Source organism: Ornithorhynchus anatinus, chromosome 6, assembly GCF_004115215.2.
Source record: "Ornithorhynchus anatinus isolate Pmale09 chromosome 6, mOrnAna1.pri.v4, whole genome shotgun sequence".
Taxonomy (NCBI): domain Eukaryota; kingdom Metazoa; phylum Chordata; class Mammalia; order Monotremata; family Ornithorhynchidae; genus Ornithorhynchus; species Ornithorhynchus anatinus.
Window position 1 is genome coordinate 19,179,020 of NC_041733.1, and position 15,215 is coordinate 19,194,234.

General features: G+C 55.5%; 1 protein-coding gene across 2 annotated transcripts; it reads right to left on the reverse strand.

Annotated features, from left to right (window-relative positions):
• Positions 1 to 958: 958 nt before the first annotated feature.
• LOC103169807 (collagen alpha-1(VII) chain-like) lies at positions 959 to 15,026 on the reverse strand. 2 transcript variants are annotated; one of them, XM_029067150.1, is made up of 6 exons: positions 13,929 to 15,026; positions 13,455 to 13,602; positions 11,539 to 11,653; positions 10,813 to 10,978; positions 10,591 to 10,716; positions 959 to 1,491 (listed from the first exon to the last, which is right to left on the reverse strand). In XM_029067150.1, exons 1-6 carry the CDS (start codon positions 14,934 to 14,936, stop codon positions 1,408 to 1,410), a joined length of 1,647 nt encoding a protein of 548 aa, XP_028922983.1. In that variant the 5' UTR covers positions 14,937 to 15,026; the 3' UTR covers positions 959 to 1,407. The 2 variants fall into 2 exon arrangements, with proteins under 2 accessions (XP_028922983.1, XP_028922982.1); XM_029067149.1 differs by having other exon boundaries at positions 10,813 to 10,981.
• Positions 15,027 to 15,215: the final 189 nt, after the last annotated feature.

The window sequence follows — 15,215 nt, forward strand, 5'->3', positions numbered from 1 at the left end:
ACAGGATCTTCTGTATCTAGATAGCATCCAGATGGGCAGGCTTGGGATATCAAGCCCAAGCCTGAGCCTGAGCGGTTTGAGGAGCTGGAGAGCTGGAAGCCAGGAGGAAAAGACGAGGGGATGGGGGTAGGACGGAGGTAAGGCTAGGAGATTGAGGGAGGGAGGGAAAGAATTGGGATTGAATCAATCAGTGGTATTTATTGAGCACTTACTATGGGCAGAGCACTGTACTAAGCACTTGGAAGAGTACAATATAATGGTTGGACTGAAGAATAAAGGTTCTGCTGCCTTCCCTCCCCCTAGAGGAATCAGCCCAACCAGCACCAAACGGCAACACGCTTTTGTGCCCTCTCCCAATCCCCTCTGCCCCCTGCACCGTGAAAGAGGCAGGAGGGGCCGGGAGAGCTTGTTGGCTTCGAGTCCCAGAATGCTCGAGGAGCTGACGGCAGTGATAGCAGGCTGCTGGCACCCCGGCCGTCTTCAGCACCCCAAGCAGCCACACCCACTTCCCCTCCCTCTACTAGAGGCTGGCAAGGTCCCCAGTGCAGGCACAGAGGGAGGAGAGTGAACAACTTCCTGGCCCGTCTGCCTTGTCCACTTTTCATTCCCACAGGGCCTTACGGCTGATAGCTGAAGGCTCACGGCAGGTTAAGCTGCGCTGGCAGCCGGCCGGGGGTGATGCTGATTAGTGATCACTCCCCTGAGCCAGGCGGATCACAGGGTGGACTGGGGGAAGGGACTTAGTGCCCAACTCCCTTCCGAAGTCTCAGGGATAATCCCCTCTGAGGGGAAGGAGCCTGGGCTTCGGAGTCAGAGGTCATGGGTTCGACTCCTGGCTCTGCCACTTAGCTGTGTGACTGTGGGCGAGTCACTTCACTTCTCTGTGCCTCAGTTACTTCATCGGTAAAATAGGGATTAAGACTGTGAGCCTCATGTGGGACAACCTGATTACCCTGTATCTACCCCAGCGCTTAGAACAGTGCTCCACACAGAGTAAGCACTTAACAAATACCAACATTATTATTAAAATCCTTCCCTGCAAGCCTGGGGCTAGGGGAAGGGAAAAGCAGGAAATGATGGGGACAGGATGAAGGGTTTTACAGGGCGATAGGGCAGCCGCAGGCCCTGGCACCAACAGCTATTTTGAGCCCAGATAGGAATTCTGGGAAATATTCCTGGTTGCCCAGGGCCCACACCTTCCATTCTGCCAAGCAGGCAGGCACACCTGACCCAGCCCAGGCTCTGGGAGCCAATGAGTTTGGAGATGGGGGGAGTTGGGAGAGGAGCTCCAGAAGAAGCCATGGGGGAGCTTCCCCTCCAAACCCGGCCTCCCCCACCATCACTCCCCAACCCCTGCTGTGGGAAAGATAGGCAGGCCAAGCCACAACTGTCTCAGAATCAAGTCCCTCAGCCCAGCTGCTCTGTCAGCCACCAGAAGAGCAGGATTCCAGTGGCCGCAATGAGACCTTGTTCCAGGATGTCACTCAGGAGCTGAGGAGAGAAGAAGCCGGTGCATGTGGGGAGAGAGAAACCGTGAGCTCAGTCAGATCCTGCCTCAGTCTCTGCCACCCCCATCCCTGACAAAGCCCCCACCTAGAGGCCCAATAAACCAATCTGAGCCATCTTTGGAAGGGGCTAGACTCCACCCACTGGACCACCTCCTATTAGCCAGGAATTGCTCTGGGGAGGCTTCCTCTAGTGCTTGGTGGCTACTACGGGACTTTCCCGTTGTCCCCTATAACTCTGGCCCACTACATTGTGTGAAGAACAGGTGAAATGTTTCGTAAGCGGGACTAACCTATTGGTTTGTAAGCCCTGTCAACCTAAGTCCTATATCTGTTGCCGAATTGTACATTCCAAGCTCTTAGTACAGTGCTCTGCATATAGTAAGCGCTCAATAAATAGGACTGACTGACTGACTGAATGAATGAAACCCTCATTCACAGGGCTTCATATGACCTCCCATTCAGTCTCTCTCTCTCTCTCTCTTCCCCCCTCCCTCTTTCTCACACATACACACTTGTCCACCACAGCCAGGGCCCTAAGGTCTCCATCCAGTGTCCACCCGCCTGCAGGCTACTTTAAACTCTGAGGCGCGAGCTGTTCCCTGGTGGCCTGACACTTGGGACCAGACTGACAGGCACACTCACGCACAGCACAGAGGCGTCGTCTCTAAAGGAAGAATTCCCAGAATCCTGGGCTTGGCGTTGAGCAGGGGGAGGTGACAGAGGAGGAATAGGAGTGAGGCAGACCATCACAGCCAGGGAGAAATTTTGCTTTGTTTCAGACTATTTCTACTTCTCTTTGTCTCTCTCTATCTCTTTGTTTTCCAGCCTCTGTTGGACTCTGTGTCTCTGCATGTGCTGCGCCCCCCTACTCCTCCCCATCTCTCTCCTGGCGTTCCAGAGATAGGAGTCCCCAGAAAAACAGGAAGTGAGCCTGAGAGGGCCCCTCTCCACAGCAACTGGACAAACAGTGGCCATGAGTCACACCCAGGCCAGTCAGCAGGCAGTATGGGCCTGGGGCCCCACCCCTGCCCCAAGCATGGCGAGAACCCTTTCCCCTGGGCTAGGCCCCCAGGCTGGGAAGCAAGCGGGTGGGGGCGGGGATCCTAATGTATCTGGTGAGGATTGTGGGAAGTGGTGAGAGCTGGAACTTGAGGTCCCATCGCTCTTTTTAAAGGTATTTGTTAAGCTCATACTACGTGCCAGGCACTGTACTAAGAGCTGGGGTAGATACAAGGTAATCAAATTGGACACAGTCCAATGGGGCTCACAGTCTTAATCCCCATTTTACAGGTGAGATAAATGAGGCACAGGGAAGTGATGTGACTTGCCCAGTGTCATACAGCAGACAAGTGATGGAGCCAGGATTAGAAACCAGGTCCTCTGACTCCCAGGCCTCTGCTCTTTTCCACGCTGTTTCTTGTTCTTTCAGTGTAGCTGATCTCATGCTTGCTTTGGAGTGACTTGGTGCCTCTCCCTTCACAGAGTCTCTTCTAGCCCACTGTGATGCCAATCACTGAGCTGGGCTGGGTGGCTCTGCACCCTTCTCCAACCCTCCCAGAAACCCCAGGCTGGCCCCACATCCAGATCCCGCCCTTTCCCAGAGAGAAAGTGAAGCTTCCCGTCAGGAATGTCATCGGCATCATCACCGTCATCCCCGGCTTTCAGCCAAGCATTGAAAAGTTTTTGTCACGGAGAATCCCAGTGGACACCACCGTCAACAACCACCTTCTGTCAATAAAGTTCGCCTCAGAGTAAGAAATGCCTCATCACAGGCATCGACAAAGTTTCCTCTCGGGGCTTCAGAGAATATCCAATCAGCAAAAAGTGGGATATTGATAAAAATCCCCTCGCTGGTGAGGGATCCAGTCATCTTGATTCCTCAGGCTGGAGCCCGGGCTGGTCCCACCTTGGCTCTCTCTTTCTCTCCTCTCCCCAAGGACCAAAAAGAGGCCTTTCACGATTCCTAGATCCTAACATGGAGCTCTAAGTGCAGGAATGAGTCAGCCCAAAACTGGGGCCTCCCCCTCTTGCAATACACAGCCCCCCTCAATTCATTCAGGCTTCCACAGGTCACCCGGTGGGGGGCAAAGGTCACACAGTCACAGCCCTTCTCTGAAATCACCCAACAGTGGATGGGGAAGGAAATGGAAGTTGGACATTTGGGGAAGCTGAAGGGGAGATTGGAATGGGAGGCAAGGGTGGGGGTAGGGGAGAGATAGGAGACAGAAATAAACTGAACGAACGTGCTTCATTCTTGGCCTCTGAAATCATTTGGGATTTTTTCCCAGACTCTGCCAATTTTCTTTCTCTCTCTCCCCTCTCTTTCTTCCTCTCTCTCCCTCCTCCCTCTCTCCCTTTCTCTCCTCTCTTTTTTTCTCTCTTCTATCTTTATTTCTCTCAAATCCTCCCTCCCTCCCTTTCTTTCCCACAGTGCTGGACCCCTCAGGGTCTGTGGGGCCGGGCTGGGGGAGGGGGGTGGTTTGGGTGGAGGAAAGTACCTAGGTTACCCTACCCACAAGTTTGTATCCTCCCAACACTTAGCCCCACAAATACCCTTCCCCCTAAGCCAATATGTCATCCTAACAACACACTAAGCATACAATGAGAACACAGCCACCCCCTTTTAACTCCCTAAAGCTTGACTGATGGTGCTGCGGGAGGAGACCACCTGGGGTCCTGGGAGCTCAGGGATGGCTGACCTGAAAGTCCTAGGAGTAGAGATTTGAACACAGGAAAGGTGGTGGGGTGGGGAGGCTGGGGGGACGGGAGGAGCAGGGGGTTGGCTGTGGCTCCGGGCTCCCCGCCAACTTGCTCCCTGGCCTGCTCTCTGCAATCTGGGACCTGTTTGTTTAGCTGGCTTTGATTGTGTTTATGTTAGTCTCAGAGCAGGGGCGGCGCTGGGTTAGCCTGCCCACTTCGTGGCTGGGCACGCTGGCAGCTTGGGGGCTCATAGGTACCCAGAGTGGGAGTTGGGGCCAGAGGGCGGCTGCCTCCCCTCGGTCCATCATCTCCGCCCACCTGATGGGGGATGTGGAGGAGTCTGGGCCCCGGCCATCAGAGCTCCACAAGAGCCCCCAGACAGATCAGTCTCCAACTCCCCTCATGCTCAACCCCAGCTGGACAACAGGCCTCTTATTGATCCCACACGGGCCTGGGAACAAGAGGACCTGGGTTCTAATCCCAATCTTCCACTTGTCTGCTGTGTGACATCTCTGTGCCTCAGTTTCCTCAAATGCAAAATGGGGATTCAATACTTGCTTTCCCTTCTACTTAGACTTTTCATTCATTCAATATTCATTCAATAGTATTTATTGAGCGCTTACTATGTGCAGAGCACTGTACTAAGCGCTTGGAATGTACAAATCGGCAACAGATAGAGACAGTACCTGCCCACTGACGGGCTTACAGTCTAATCGGCTGCAGGCTGCAGGATGGGGGTCAGGGACTGTATCTGGCCTGACTGACTTGTATCTACCCCAGAGCTTAGAACAGTGCTTAACACATAATAAGTACTGAACAAATACCATTTAAAAAAAACAAACAATCAACTCTCCAGGCTCAGGGTGGTCTTTGGCCTGGGTCAGGGAGACCACAGAAACCATCTGGATCAGCTGGCTGCCTCTCTGCCAAAGACCAGGAGACAAGAGCCCTTTGGTGGAAGGACTAGGGGGAAACCCTGTCAGTCGGTCAGTCAGTTGTATTTATTGAGCACTTACAGTATATAGAGTACTGTACTAAGAGCTTAGGGGAGTACAATATGAATAAACACACAGTCTAGAGGGGGAGACAGATATTAATTAACCTTAGCTAGGAGGTAATGGTATCTGGAGGTTTTCTCCCTCCCCTCTTCCTGGGGGGCGAGGGGAAAGCAACCTTTCTTGAGCTCCTGCTTCCCCCAGCCCCTCCCAGTCCTCCAGATTCTGCCCTGTCCCCGGGCTTGTAGAGAGAAGCTGGTCCCTGGGGTTGCCCTCTCCACCTTTTTTGTTCCTCATCCACCAAAAACATGGTGGCTCCGAATCCCGGCTGGCCTAAAACCCTTCCGGGCTATGACACCCCAGCCCAGCCCAGGACAATGCTGGAGTTGGGAAATCAGGCAACAGGCAGTGGGGGCTACCAAAAGAGGAAGGGTGAAGTCTGGCTCTCTGGGGTTGGAGGTGGGGGATGAAGAGGCCTCTGTGCCCTCCCTCTCCCCCACAGGCCTGTTTGAAGGAGCCAGCTCCTGCCAAGCCCCATTACGTCAACCCCTGTGGAATCCAGGCCTGGGGGGATGGGAGCAGGAGGAAGAAACTCTGTAGTTACAGCTCCTAACCCCACAGAACCTGAACTGAGCGGGGACCTGGGATGGGCAGCTGCAGGGGGATCTGGCCTGGCCCTAAAGTAGCTGAAGGGTTAAAGGAAGCCAATCACTGGCCCCTTCCCAGGGTAGGGTGAGGGAAGAGGGCATCTTGGGGGCTAAAACAGCATGGCTCAGTGGAATGAGCATGGCCTTGGGAGTTGGAGGTCGTGGGTTCTAATCCCGGCTCCGCCACTTATCAGCTGTATGACTTTGGGCAAGTCACATAACTTCTCTGTGCCTCAGTTACCTCATCTGTAAAGTGGGGATTAAGACTGTGACCCCCACGTGGGACAACCTGATTACCTTGTATCTACCCCAGGGCTTAGAACAATGCTTGGCACATAGCGAGCATGTAACAAAATACCATAAGTATTATTATTATTATTATTATTATTATTAGTATCCTGGGCCTGCAGTGCCTCCTCTCCCATTGGAGCTAGGCTCTGAAGTTGCTTAGGCATCTGCCTCCCTCTCTGTGGTATTTGTTAAGCACTTTCTATGTGCCAGGCACTGTTCTAAGCATTGGGGTAGATACAAGATAATTGGGTTGGACACAGTCCCTGTCCCACATAGGGCTCACCATCTTGATCCCCATTTTATAGATGAGGGAACTGAGGCCCAGAGAAGTGAAGTGACTTGTCCAAAGTCACACAGCAGACAAGTGGCAGAGCTGGGATTAGAACCCATGATCTTCTGACTCCCAGGTCTGTGCTCTATCCACTAGGCCAAGCTGCTTCTTGCTGGTACCCCAGGGAGACACGCAGGAGGGAAGGCCAAAAGAGGTAAGGCACAATCTGGCTCTCTGGGGTTGGAGGTGGGGGATGAAGAGGCCTCTTTGTCCTCCCTCTTCCCCACGGGCCTGTTTGAAGGAACCAGTTCCTGCCAAGCCCCATTACGTCAGGATTTGGGGAGCACTAGCCTAGATCTGCTGGGTGGGGAAGCTCCCCTTACCCCCACCTCAATGTGTGTATATGTGCCTCTGTGTGGGTATCTGTGTGAGTGAGTGAGTGAGTGAGTGAGTGAGTGAGTGAGTGTGTGTGTGTGTGTGTTAGGGTGGGGGTGACTGTGAGAAGCTGTGGCCCCTTGGCCCCTGAGCCTGGTGGTGCTTGGAAAACCACAGGGCGGGCCAGGCCTCATGCTACTAGAGTGTGTGAAACCCCAGAGAGCGGGGCAAGGCGGTGTAAGGACCGATTGGGGTGGAGGGGGCCCACTTCTCCATCTGCTATGACCGTCCTGCCACACCCAAGGAGCCGGGAATGAAGAAATTGACAGTGTGACAGTGTAGGAGGGAGGGCAAGAGCACAGTGTAGGGGCACTGGGGAGCCCCACCCACATCTTCACCCCGGATGTCTGGGTACTGGAGCAATTCTGCATGCACTTGAGAACAGGTCTTTACAGTGATGTTTAGGGTCAATATGTACACAATAATGTACTTATTGTGCAAGTGCGAGAACCTTGTGATGCCATATGGATTTGTAGGTGGCTGTGTGGGCGTGTGCTTAGTCATATTTATTGAGTACTTACTGTGTGCAGAGCACTGTACCGAACACTTGGGAGAGTACAATATTACAATATAACAGACACATCCCTGCCCATAAAAGATAGTCAGGGGCGAGCACAAGGCTCTGAGGGCTGTACCTTGGCATGGCAGCCTGGGTTTTGGCTGGGTTCAGATAAGAGCAGGTTGAGTCAGGAGTTCTCTTCTTCCCACTTTGGGCCTTTAAATTAAGGGAGTCCCCAGCGGGCACAGCCAGATACACCTCGGGGACAATGTCCTTCCCTCCCCTCAAAGTTCGGTCGGGACCGGGGCAGGGGTCGGGAAAGATAAGGGCCCTGTGAGTGTCTCAGAGTGAGTGCAGTCACGTGTACAGTGGTGTTTATGCTTTCTTTGGAGGGTCCATGATAGTGAGTACATATCAATGGCCAGGGTTGGAATGAATGTGTATGCACACAAATATAGACTTGTGGGCTTCCACATGAGGGATTGTGGGTGCACCTAAGATTTTGAGTGGTTAGGTGCCCAAACCTCATATGGGCACAAGTATGGGTGTAATAGAAAGTGTGGCTTGTGCTCTCTCTCAGGGCCCACCTGGTCCCATCCCAAGGGTATGCTGGGGGTCCTGGCCTTGAAGCATAATTGGACTGGACCTGATAGGGGAAAAGCTGAGCCCGAGGCAGGGTATTCCACTAATTGATTCCCAATTATCCCATTAGCCTAGTTCTTAGCAGCCTGTGAGTCACTTAACCACGAAGCACTTAGCCAAGGCAGCAGGTCAAACCCAGATCAGGAATGGAGAGTGAGGGTGAGGGCCTCCACCTCTCTAGTCCTGATCCCAGGAATTCCTAGTCTGGAGTGAGCACAGCTGCCCATCCCACGGGGGTGTGGGAGAGCCTCATCCCACAGGCCACCAGGAGTGGGGGTTAGAGTAATAATGATAACAAATAATAATAAGTAGTATCTGTTAAGTATGATGCAAAGCACTGGAGTAGATAAAATAATCAAGTTGGACACAGTCCTTTTCTCACATGGGCCTCACACACACTAAGGGGAAGCAGCGTGGCTCAGTGGAAAGAGCCTGGGCTTCGGAGTCAGTGGTCATGGGTTCGACTCCCGGCTCTGCCACTTGTCAGCTGTGTGACTGTGGGCAAGTGACTTAACTTCCCTGGGCCTCAGTGACCTAATCTGTAAAATGGATTAAGACTGTGAGCCTCATGTGGGACAACCTGATTACCCTGTATCTACCCCAGCGCTTAGAACAGTGCTCTGCACAGAGTAAGAGCTTAACAAATACCAACATTATTATTATTGGGGGGAATAGAGGACAGGTATTGAATTCTCGTTTTATCGATGAAAATATTGGGACACAGAGAAATGAAGTGACTTGCCCAAGGTCACATGGCAGGTAAGTGGTGGAGTGGAGATTAGCACTCCACCTCCCTGACTCCCAGGCCTGGGGCCCTCTCCGCTAAGCCACAGTGCCTATGTAACTTTTTTTTAAATTGTTGTCACTATTGTTTTCCCATTCTCCTGCCACCCCCTCTGTCCAGCAGTTTCTTGCATCCGTCTCTCCCTTCCCTTCCCAGGGCAATTCTTGGCAACCTGGAGCCCAGTCTGTGTATGCCCAGTCTGGGTTCATGGGGCCATTCAAAAATTAGGCTTGAGGAATGGCCGAATTTTCAGATCTCAGGTGCGGGCAGGAAGAGGCCCAGGATGCTGTCACTATCAGGCCAGGGACGTCAACTTCTAAGTGGTCAGGAGGCTGGGAAAGGCTCCTGGGTTCAGGGGGGAGGTGGGTTGGGTGTTCAGCCATATCACCCACCCACTCGGCCACTCTCCCATCCACCCAAAGCTCAAAATCCAGGCTGTGTCCAATGTGGTCAGACCAGCCGGGCCCCACCCATTCCCATGCTGGAGACCCCACTCCTGTCTGGGCTTTAGGGTGGGGTCTTATCCAAGACCAGAGCTGTTCAGCTCAGAAGGAGAGGCACAGCTCACTGTGCCTTCCTGAGGGTCCTGGAGCGTGGGGATTCATTCATTCATTCATTCAACTGTATTTATTGAGCGCTTACTGTGTCAGAGCACTGTACTAAGCACTGGGAAAGTACAATTCATCTGCCAATTGCCACCTCCCCTAGGTGCACTCCCCGCCCCTCCCTGCCCCATCCTGGGGCTAGGTGCCCCCCTGCACAGCCCTGAGCTTTCCTGACTCTTTCCTGTGGGATCACCAGTCAGCCCCTGTGGGTCACTGGCCCACGGCCCCTTCCTCTGCCCAAATAAGGTTTTGGAGAGGCTGGAGCTGGGCTAGAGCTGGGCTGGAGCTGGGCTGCAGCCAGCCTGGCCCACCGCTTCTTCTGCCAGACACCCGGCACCCATGGGTGGGCCCAGGGACCGAGCAGGTACTTTGGCAATTCCAATGGTGCCCTGCCAAACAGAAACTCTCTCAGGAATGAGTAGGGGCGTGGCAGGGGTGTGACCCTCTTTCCACCTCCCGGATGCTGCCCCAGGGCCCAACCGGCCTCCAGGGAAGGAGGGACAAGCCTGGCTAGGAACAGGGAGGCAGCTTGGATGCCTCCTTGCAGTTCAGAGGGCTTGGGGTGTGGGCAACGTCTCTAGCACTGACCCTGATCGGGACTTCCACTTCTGGTTCCCTCTTCCACTCCCCACCTAGTCGGGCTCCCTATCCTGAGGCCCGCGACAGCCAACCGAATGGGTCGTGGTGCCCCTGCAGACCTGGCAGGAGAGGCTAGGCTGGTGCTTGGCTGGTGCCAGCTGTTTTGTGGCCGAGCTGGGGCTGGAACTACCGCTCATGGAGTCAGGTTTGGGAGATGGGGAGGCTGCCAACATGGAGAGCTGCCAACATGGAGAGCCTTCTCTGAGTGCTGCCAGAGGGAGGCAGTGCGGCCTTAGCAGAAAGAGCCTAGCCCTGGTGCCACTACTGGGTGACCGGGCCTCAGTTTCTTCATCTATAAAACGGGGACCTGTTGCCTCATCACCGAACTTCGGCTGGGATCAGGTGCCCCCTTTTCCCCACCCCCACTTCCTCTGCCCCCTAGACCTTAAGCTCATCGTGGGCAGGGAATGTGTCTGGTATAGTCTGCTATATTGTTATACTGTAGCCTCCCAAGCTCTTAGTACAGTGCTCTGCACACAGTAAGTACTCAATAAATGCAACTGACTGACTGGCTGACTCTGCCACGGTGGGAAGCTGGAGGACCCCAAGGAAGGGAGGGCTCAAGGAGTCTCACCGCCTTGCGAGGTCTGGACAGGGTTCTCAGCTCCCGCCGCAACTCCTGCAGCTGTTGCACCAGGGCGCGGCCCTCTCTGCGGATGGAGCCGCTTTCTCCCATCAGGGCCTGCAGCCAGGGCTCCACCTGGGGAGAGAAGGGGGTGACACCTCGGTGGTGGTGGGCAGGGGCCCAGCGCCCATTTCCGTCTTGGCTCAGGTCCCACCTCCCGACGCCTCTCACCTCGGCACCCGGCTCCTGTCTTCCACCGTAGGCAAAACTCTCTGGGAGGGACAGGCTGCGGGGGAGCAGCAGTGGAGGCAGTGTCCTGGGGCTACCGGGCTCTCGCCTCTGCTCCTGCCCCCTTTCTCTTCCAGGCGTCTGCGCAGTGGTGCTCCCTGGCCTGGGGCTACTGGACAGAAACATGGAAGCTCTGGTATTCCCAGCACAGACCCCAGCCCCAGGGAAGAGAGGATCATGGGGAAGGGCCAGCCTGGGAGCCGGGATGCCTGGGTTCTTTAGGGGTCAGAGCAGGGGACCTGGATCAGCTCTCAGCCCCAGGATGGGAAGGACTGTAGGCTTGTTTTGTGCCCTTCTGTAGTCTCCCAAGCGCTTAATACAGTGCTCTGCACACAGGAAGCACTCAATAAGTACCATTGATTGACCTTAAGGAAATCGGGGTGTGGAGACTGAGCGAGGAGGGTGGCTGGCATAAGCTGTTCTCAGTGAGTCTGACCTGGAGGCATGGGTGGAGTTGGGGGCCAGGTTCATGATGGGGAGGGATCGTCAGGGCATGGAAAGGATTTTGGGGGGGCTCCAAGGGGTGGAAAATACCCCCCTCCTGTGGGAAACACCTTAAAATAACACCTCATTGAAGGCTTCAGAGGGAGAGGAGCTCAGGGGGAGGCAATGGAAAGGGTGAGGGCATCAGAAGGTAGGGGAGAAGCAGGGGCCAGGCAGCTCTCTCACCTCAGCAGGCTCTCCTCCTCCAGAGCTAGGCCTTTGGCAGCAGCAGCAGCATCAGCAATCTCCTCCAGGGGCTGGAGGGGACCCCACTCTGGAAGTCTCCGGCTTCCTGGGTCAGCTGTCAGAGACACAAGGACCATACTAGGAGCATACTGGGTGCAGTGAGTGAACCATCCAGCCCCACTCCTCTCAGGTGCCAAGCTCCTAGTCCCTAGCCCTCAGGACCTGGAGCGGTGAGTGGATGTCCACTCCAGGGTTCTGGACACAGAGAGCCCCAGTCTCAGGACAGGCTGGGAATGGAGGGGATGGGACCCACCTTGATGCCCCATCCACACCCAATCATGAGGAGGCTCAGGGTCAATTGGGAGACACATATTCATTCATAACTCTCTCCAGGCACTGCTCCCCCTTCCACCCTTCCTCGCTGTTTCCCTCCCTCCCTCCCATAGCTTGGACTTCTGTCTTAGAGATTTCAGGGGAAGGAGCTGTTGGACTTTATCAGCCTCACCCTCGAAACAGGAGCAGAGGGGCCAGAAACCCTTGCTGCTGTCCACACAAAACTGGAGAGTTTGGGGGACAGGAAGGAAAAGCAGCATGGCTCAGTGGAAAGAGCCCAGGCTTGGGAGTCAGAGGTCATGGATTCAAATCCCAGCTCTGCTGCTTGTCAGCTGTGTGACTTTGGGCAAGTCACTTAACTTCTCTGTGTCTCAGTTACCTCATCTGTAAAATGGGGATGAAGACTGTGAGCCCCATGTGGGACAACCTGATCACTTTGTATCCTCCCCAGCGCTTAGAACAGTGCTTTGCACATAGTAAGCACTTAACAAATGCCATCATTATTACTATTATTATTAAAAGGAGGGACCCTGAGTCCCTTTTCCCTCACCACCTCAAGAATACCATTCACACCTTTCCTGATTCCTCCCTGGCCCTCAACTAACAGGTGTGTGTATACACGTGTGTGTGTGTGCGCACGCACACACACACACACACACACACACACACACTACCAGAGGACAGACCAGCTGAAAACCAGACTGTCCAGTAGATATCCTGATTCCTGGCTACTCTACAACAACCACCATGCCAGAAAGGATCCAACTCCAGGAGTAGAGGCTGATGAAATAGAGACTGATGGGGTAAAAGCCAGGAGTTTGGAGGGGTGTGAAGTTATGGGGGAAGGAAAAACCTAGAAAAAGGGAAAGATTGTGGGGAGCAGGGTCAGATGGAGAGTGACCAGAGGGCTCTGTGGGGCAGGACCAGGACCCGTGTTCATCCTGGGCTGACCATTGGCATCGATGCCCGGGGGTCGGCCTGTCCCAGCGCAGCCTGGGCCAGGATAAAATTCCTGTCCTCATAAGGAAGTAGCCTGGGTGGGGGTGGGGGAGTGGGGCCAGGCCTGGGTGTTTATCCTGGGAAGGAGCAGTGAGTCAGGACGGCCAGCCTCTGAGGCTCAACTCTGCAGAAAGGAGCTAGATGGATGGACAGACAGACACACACGCACACACACACACACACACCCTGCACAATGAGGCACACACTGGCCCAGTTCCTTCATGAACCCCTGGGGTAATCAGGGGTGCAGGGATTGGATGAGATTGGATGAGATTCCCCGGGCCCTTGCCCACAGTGAGTTGGATGCCAATCACCACAATGCAAATCCCCTCTTCTCCCAACCCCAAAAAAGCACCACGATCCCAGGGGGAGAGACCCTCTTCCCCTGCTCCCTCCCAGCAAGCTCATTCCAAGGGCTAGGATCAAGCCTTCCTTGTTCAAAGGGATCAAGGGCTAGGATCAAGCCTTCCTTGTTCAAAGGGATGAGAGGTGGACCCGCCAGGGGTCTCAGGATCTGCTGACTCCACAGGCCTGAAGGGGCTTCCCCTGCACCCCAAACCCCAGGCTGGGGACTGGCCACTCACCTTTGTCCTCTCTGCTCGTCTGCTCCTTGGGACTCCTCTCCTCCTCCTCGGGGCTCCCTGCCTCCTTTGGTGTCCCAGCTTCCAGACCCCCTAGCTCTGCTGGGAGGCAGCCCCGGTTTTGCTCTTCCTCTGTCCAGTTGTGTCCAACCTGAGGGTGAAGGGAACACACAGCTTCTCACCCCCAGCCCTGCTGCTCCAGGGACCCCTGGTCTGTGCTGGCCGGCCCAATGCCCATCACTGGACTCCCTGCATCTGGCTCAGGCTGCTCCCGGGGAGAACCTGGGGGCTGGGAGCGGGGCAGAGGTGAGCAGGCAAGGGAGGCTGTCAGAGGAACAGCTTCTGAGAGGCAGCAGGGTCAGTCTCTTGCGGGACAAGGAAGCCGGGGAGCCATGAAGGGTCAAGAAGTAGGGAGAAGGCCAGTGGGGCCAGGTGTCCCAGAATGGGGGTGGGGAGGAGGGTTGGGGTGAGCCTCACCTCCTGGGCAGGAGCTTTTGTGCCCTGATGACTCATCGCTTCCTCTTTCTCCATTTCAGAAGTTCCGATGGAGCCAGTGTCCCCCTTGGCTTCCTCCCTCACTGGTGCCGAGGTGCTGCTGTTCATCCAGTGATGATTCTGTGCCAGCCCATTGTCCATCCAGGGATGTCCCTGTGCCAGCCCACTCTCCAACTGGGGATGCTCCTGTGTTGAACCATTGTCCATACAGGGATGCCCCTGTGCCAGGTCACTGTTCATCCGGGGATGCCCTTGTGCTGAACCACTATCCATCCAAGGATGCCCCTGTTTCAGGTCACTGTCCATCTGGGGATGCCTCTGTGCCAACCCATTATTCACCTGAGGATGTCTCTGTGCTGGGTCACTGGCCATCCAGGGATATCCCTGTGCCAGGATGTTATCTAGCACTGGCTCCCCTTGGTCACCTACAAGGCCAATCTCACCCTTTGTCACATTATCCCCTTCTGCCCTGAACCCCTGCACCCCATTCTGCCCTGTTCCACCCCTCATGACCTTGTTTCCTGTGGCCTGGGGCCTCATGGTCCCCTCTGGGACATGGCCTCCCCCAGGGCTGGAGGGCAGGACGGGGACTGGGGGTGGCAGCAGGGGGCTGAAGCCCCCAGCAGCACTTCCAGGGCTCCCCTCTGGCCCAAGCCCTCCTGCCCTCCCTAGGGGCAGATGCCTGAAATCGTCAATGTCCCAACCTAATCTGGTGAGGGCTGGGGTCCTTTCAGATACCCCCATTGTCCCCCATGGGGCCCCACTACCTTGCTCCTGATCACTCTGGAGACTCCTGTCCTCCTGCACCTCTGGCTCCTCCAGGACAGCATCCAGCTGGGGCCATGGGGGGAGGAGGGAGCCTCGTATGAGGGGGCCTAGTACCTCCTCCCCATAAGAGCCTGGCGCTTCAGCCTCTCCCTCTTCTTCCTCCCAGATGGCTAGAAGTTGCTGCTGCTGCTGCTGCTGCTGCAGAAGGTGAGTTTCCAACATTTGCTGAAGCCCAGGGTCCAGCCACGTCAGGGGAGGGCGACCCCTACCCCGGAGGCCCGGACTCGGGCGGGCCTGCCAGACCGCCTCCCGGACCCCCCGCCGGCCCCAGCCCCCTGCCTGCCCCTCAGCACGGCCCAGAGCTGGGCTCTGGTCCCTGAGCTCCCCTTTGGTGCTGCTCCTGGGGAGCTTGGGCTGGGCCCCCACATTGTTGGGGTCTCCATCAGGCTGAGGGGAGACCGCCCTGGCTGAGCACACCCCAGGGGAATCCGCCCAGGCCGA